At 35.4% G+C, this 6639-nt stretch overlaps 1 protein-coding gene across 1 annotated transcript; it reads right to left on the bottom strand.

Annotated features, from left to right (window-relative positions):
- Nucleotides 1-1682: 1682 nt before the first annotated feature.
- LOC107824350 (hydroxyproline O-arabinosyltransferase NOD3-like) lies at nucleotides 1683-6321 on the bottom strand. Its single transcript, XM_016651097.2, has 8 exons — nucleotides 5736-6321; nucleotides 3670-3737; nucleotides 3384-3585; nucleotides 3073-3170; nucleotides 2895-2964; nucleotides 2738-2809; nucleotides 2511-2624; nucleotides 1683-1891 (listed from the first exon to the last, which is right to left on the bottom strand). The coding sequence occupies exons 1-8, from the start codon at nucleotides 6132-6134 to the stop codon at nucleotides 1829-1831; spliced, it is 1086 nt and encodes a 361-aa protein (XP_016506583.1). The 5' UTR covers nucleotides 6135-6321; the 3' UTR covers nucleotides 1683-1828.
- Between the last annotated feature and the right edge of the window lie 318 nt (nucleotides 6322-6639).

Genomic DNA, 6639 nt, shown 5'->3' with positions numbered 1-6639 from the left:
AAGACACACGAATAAAATCTGTTTAGGCCTAAAATCTTCACTGAAACCTTGAACTGAAACTTTAGGGATTTTGCGGTTCAATCTCTGATCTACTATTCGAGACGCTTAGACAACGTTCGATGGAAACTGAATGGAGATTTGGAAAGAGGAGAGGGAGGTGGTTGTTTAGTGTGATTTTGAGGGTGAAATGAGGTGGTGCCGCCGGGTTTCTGGGTAGGGGAAAGAGGGGAGGCTAGGGTTTCATAAGGGGTTTCCGAAGGGTTGAATTGGGAGAGATGAGAGATGGGGGAGGGCTTAATCCGACACTTATATGTAAAAAAACAAATCACTTCCCAGCCGTTGGATCGAGCCAACCTCGACGGCTCAGATGAGTTATAACATAAACGGGGTCGTTTGGTTGGGAGGTGTGGAGAACGGACCGGGTTATGCAGAACTGGACCGGTTCTGGGGTATTTGGGCGGGTATTGGACAAAGTAACATTGGGCTTGGACAGAAAAAATTGGAGATGGGTCCAATTGATATTGCTCTTCTTTTATTTTCACTTCTTTTCAATTTTTCCAAAAGTTCTCTTTATTTTTTTTTCAAGATTAAATAAAAATCCAAATTAATTCCTAGAACCTAACTCACCTAAAAAAACACTAATTAAACCTAAATGATAATTATCAAAATTAATTAACCAACCAATTAAAAGGAAAACTACTCCAAATTAAAGTTTAGAATAAAAATGCAAATTAAACTATTTTGTAATTTCCTTTTACATAAAATAACTTAATTACTAATTAATTCTTAAAAATGCAAAGGCAAACCCTAAATGCAAATGCAACATATATCTTTGTATTTTTTCCACTAATTAAAATGCATAAACAAAAATGCGAACAATTATCAGAAAATGCCACGAAAATTCACAAAATTGCAAACACTGAAAGAAATTATTTTATTTTTAATTTATGGGAGTAATTCATATAGGGTAAAAATCACGTGCTCACAATCATGCAAGACATAGTGTGACTTCAGATTTCTAAGGACATTGCCCTTGATAGGAAGGTATGAACGTCGAGCACTAAGGTTGAAGGTTATGGGGTAGTTGAGCGTTTTTCTACTTCGTACCGGATGTGAGGCTAGTCTGATAGTGTTTTGATTTAGACTGCTAGCCATTAATGTAGCGTTCGCACTATTTTCCCTTTTTTTTCATAGTATCGAGCTTTTATTACTGGTTATTGTTATTACTTTTCCATCTATTTTCGGGTTCTTACGATATTGTTATTATTTTTCTACTTTTTATTGTTGCTACTTATCTATTGTCTGTTTTTGTCCCCAAAATAGGGGTAAAGTTTGCATACACACTACCCTCTCCCGACCTTCCCGACCTTGCTTGTGAAATTTTACCGTTGTTGTTGTAATACAACTACAGATATTGCCTTGTTAAAGAACATACAAGGCAATTCATCAACTTCAGCAAAAGAAACTCAAGTTTTCTTGAATAGTAATTAACATTTTTGAGAGTAGGTCAAAAGAAACTTTTTGAGCCCTCATTTAGCTCATCACATCTCCTGTTACACATAAAGACATTTCAGCAACAGAATTTTACAAAAAGAATACTCTCTATAGTTTAGCCCATAAGTGCCATGGAGAAAGAAAGAAGAATATCTAATGACAGAACTTATCTAGTATGGCACCATGTCTATTTTACTTGTTAAAATCATATATTGCTCTAAAGATTATCCATCTTGAAGCCTGACAAAATTGGGCACCCTTTACATGCATTGGCCTTCACAAAATCAGCAAAGTATAAATATAGGTAAGTACATATGTCGGGTTTAACTCATTCTCACTCTGTTTCCCATCCAGGGATATTAGCAGTAGCTTCATTAACCATCTTCACTAATCTTACCTGCAAAAAGAAAAGGACACGAGCAGTGATAAGAACCTACATGCATCTTTTCTTTTCCGATATTACATGCAGGACATGTGATCTACGCGTGCAGTGATATAACATGCATACGTGCTTTCATCAACCGTTACTCTGAGCTTTAATTGCCTTCATATCAAATGTTCAATCGTTCACCGGCACGCCCATTCGTAAAGGAAAAATGAGAAAAAAACTGACACGCTTTGGGTCTAACGAGCCATGAGGATTTGATAGACATGTCAGGTTCTAAATGAAGCAGATTGGTAGAGCCGTAGGGATATATATTTAGCAGTCTTATCAATGGCAGTAAAATATGAGAACAACATCGGGAATACAAGAGGATTAGATTTTGAAAAATATATAGCAATGACCATATGAGGTAAACAAAGCTAGGAAGCCATAACATAAGCTAGTACCTTTTGACCGCATCAAAAAAGGAAGTCAATCAGACAGAAGTATGCAAAACAAATGCAACGGGACAATATTTCTCCAGGCACTTTTTAAGTCCACAAAATGCAATTCGATCGATTCCCAAGCACTTTTTTCAGTTAATAGTTCTCCAACATACTTTAAAGCTGTGAACAGAAGGTTTAAAACATACCACACTTTCGGGAACCCCTGGAGGGGGCAAAGTGAGATTCTTTGGTGGAGGACCGCGAAGGTAAGATCTTTTATCAAATCTCCATTCACCAATCTTTCCATATGTCAACTCTCCCTGTTTAATCATCAAAAGGATTAAATGACCAACACCAGAACAATGCTTGTTGTACAATGTATGCCAAGCGACTGTGTTTGCCAAAAAGGAATATGTGGAAGTGATTAATTTACCTTCATATTATAATCACACCCATAGGTATAATGAATGATGAACCGCTTGCCAACTTCCAGATCCCATGGGGGCTGAAAGTGAATGATGTTTGTTAGCCAGGGATTAGTTCAGCATAACGTAATGAAAAAAAGATAGTTTCATTTAGCTCTTGTAGACCTGTAGCATGAAGTCCTTACGAAGAATGTGGCGGACACCATGTAAAGCGGACGCCACAGCATAGCCATACCTGGAACGAGGAAATAGTAATACAAACCAAATTTGAGATTTTGTTAGTGACCAAATATATTATCTACTATGAGCATCAACAGATATGAGAAACATAAACATCACACACATTTCTAGAACCCAGCCAAATGCCTTGTCGGTTTCTGGATCATCTTTCATCCTCAAAGAAACATTCATCCATGTGGGAGCAATTTTCTCCAAAATGGACTGCAACAATCAGAAAAACACAGAAAACAAAAAAATGATTACATGAACCAGAGAAAAATAACCACCCAAAAGAACTAGACAGAATAATGAGATCAAACGGCATCGTCATCAGATAGCATATGGTATACTTAATGCCATTCAGCAGGCGCGTTACTTAAAGGTATTTTCCAGCAACAAAAAGAATACTGTTTGGTTCAGCATATTACAGCTAACCTTTTTAATTATTACTGGAGAGTTTCCAATTGGATCAACATTAGTCACTGGGCCCAGCTCCTCTGGATAATATTTTCGTATAATTTTCTCATGTTCAGATGGTTTTATGTAGAAAAAGGGGAATGCAGCTGGGTGATCTCCAAGAGCCAAGTTTGGCAAAGGATTTGCAAATACATGGTCGGGCTCTGCCATTAGAATGTATCTGCATCAGTCATAGCATATTGTACTGTTCAGACCATATGCTTACAAGAGGAACTGGAATACATTATCCAGAGTAGTGACTTACTCTTCTTCGATTGGTGCCTTTTCTAGCCATTGAACAAAAGCCCAGGGTCTGTTAAGGACAATATAACCCTGGAGACAAAATGGAAAAAAATTGGAAAATTACAAGTTAGGATGAGAAAATATTTTGCTGCTAGTGAAGTAACTCAAGTAATTAAACACAGGACTAAAGCTTTCGCAGAAATTGAAGACATTGTCACGATAACTTAATTTCCAGTAAACTACTCGAGGCTCCCCATGGTTTTCAAACAGAAAATAACCGCGCGTTGCTCCGTTTGTAAAACTTTGGATGAGGATCCTCTTCTAAACTACTTGTGTTAACCAAATCATTTGAACAAAGAAATTTTGAACAGCCAAAGCCATGTCATTGACTAAAGTTTCCCCAAAGATCAAATATACTTTGAGCCCTAGGAAAGAACTAATTTTTAACATGAGAAACTAAAACTAACTTTCACAGACTCTCAACCACTATACCCCACTAAATTCGTAAATAAAACTTAAAAGGGTGTGCAAACATCTTGCATATCTTCCATTTTTTGTGACGATGATAGTGTCTCGGCCAGCTGCGTGCACCTTAAACCTCCACCAGCACACGTATCCGGTAACTCTGCCCATCAAAGCTTAGGCAGGTGGGAAGAAGTACTTGTTTTTGCCTCTGCTGGAATTGGAATATGATACTTCATGGTTCTCCTCCCACTTCATTGACCAAAAGGCCACACTATTGGGTGAAGGGTGTGCAAATTCCATACCATAGGACAAAGGGAAGTTACATGATATACCCGTTTATAAAACTCACTTTCATGATATACCTAAGTTTTGAAATTACATCAAATATCCCAAAAATATTACACGCTATACCTCCATATATTCTAAAACATATCACGACATTCTACTTTGGAATACAATCCAAACCTAATTTACCATATATACTAATTTGGAATACAATATTCTAACTAAACAGACCTAATGTTTTAATTTGGAATATATTATTCAAATAAAATACCACAATATTCTAATTTGAAAAATCCAAACCTAGCTTACCCTAATATTTTAATGAAGAATACAATATCCAAACTTAACATACCATAATATTCTAACAAAACATACTACACTATTCTAATTTGGAATACAGTATCCAAACCAAATATGCTACAATGTTTTAATTTGGAATATAGTATCAAATGTAAATATACAATAATTTTTAATTTGGAATACAATATTCAAACTAAACATGCTACAATATTCTAATTTGGAATACAATATCCAAATTAAATATATCACAATATTCTAATTTGGAATATACAGTATTATACTTTTAGAATACAATCGGTATACATGGTAAAATAATTTTATAAAGTAGGTATACAGAGTAAAATAAATATTTTAATTGTATATGGAGTTAACTGATGTTTTCAATGGGCATACCGCATACAAAATGCCAAAGTTCCAAACTAACAATCCTATTTTTTCACAATACTCAAAACCCAACAAAACTAATCCTTCGCATAAGCAACTGAAACTCACTTCCTCAAAGCCTCAAATTAACCATCTCCAAGAAAACCCCAAGCAACGAAAAGGGTATACCAAAATATGTTTAAGCTCTATGCACTAACGGTGCTAAAATTTATTTACATAATCAGGTCACTTATTAGGTAATATAGTTAATCTCTCGATAAGCATTGATCAGTATACAATACACTGGAAAAAGTGGTAACTGAACTACTATCACAGGTTAAAATTCACTGTAAAAAAAAGGGTTACATAGTCAGTGTAAATGACTTGCATCCTATCAAGAGGTTAAGTTCTACGCAGTGTATATTTACACAATCAAGTCATTTATTAAGTAATTACCGGTAAAAATCTCGATAAACATTAATTGGTATACTGGAAAGTATGGTAATTAAACCTACCATCACATGTTAAAATTCGGTGAATGTCAGTGTATGCAACTTAAATCTTATCAAACTTTAAGCATTTTTTTGTATTTTTTCATCCAAAAAAAATACAAAATTGAACACACAAAAAGAACAAATAGTTCTTAAATTCACTGCAAAAAAAACATATACTGACCCGATCCAATCCTTCAGGAAGGGGATCAACAACAAAAGTAGGAATCTCCTCCATCAAATTGTCAGGTTTACCCGAATGCAAAACCCGAGTAAACCCACCCATATCTGATCCAGCCCGATCCTTCATTTTCTTATACCAATAATACATGATCCTACACTGCCACTTACTGTACGGCGCGTCGGTCGCCGTCAATGCCACGTGGAATTTCCGCCCGCTAGCTTTTAAACCCGACAGACCCGATTTAGGAACCGGGTCGAACTCTTCAGTACTGTTACTTCTACCGACCCTGTTGTGAATTATCATTGTGACTAAATTGTACGTTGCAAAGAAGAAACCTAATGCGAGTAACACCAGTAACAATGGGGAAACCCGACCCATGTTGTTCTTTCTTGGTATCATTTTGTGATTCGGATCATACAAATGTGGGTTATGATTTTGAAAATGGGCGTTGAAGAAAAGAGCAAAGGGAATTTTGGAAAGATTTTTGCAAAGCTCTACAAGTTGAAGACTTGTACTATGAGGAAGGTATGTGTTTTTTGTTTGTTCTTTTCATTGTCAAAATTGGAGGTTTAATATATAGTGCAGTGGATGCTAGTTTTGTTTTTGGCAAGTTACATATCTTGCCAAAAATTATATCATTTGTCAAATATATATTTTATCGCTTATTATTTTTTTTTAAAAATAATTATATTATTATTATTTTCGTATTTTTTTTTTAAATTGAATTCACGTGAATATTGGGTGTATATCACCATGAACTTTGTGTATCATGTGTACCAGCGTTATGCCTTTTTATTAACATTTCACTTTTCTCTCCTTTTTTAACATGAGATTTGTCTAATGTCTCATGTGTACATTAGAAGCTTACCAGTCTAGAAGTCTTTAATATGTTACGTTACGATAT

This window comes from Nicotiana tabacum, chromosome 18 (genome assembly GCF_000715075.1).
Source record: "Nicotiana tabacum cultivar K326 chromosome 18, ASM71507v2, whole genome shotgun sequence".
In the NCBI taxonomy this organism is placed as follows: domain Eukaryota; kingdom Viridiplantae; phylum Streptophyta; class Magnoliopsida; order Solanales; family Solanaceae; genus Nicotiana; species Nicotiana tabacum.
This window is presented reverse-complemented; position numbering and strand designations above follow the sequence as displayed.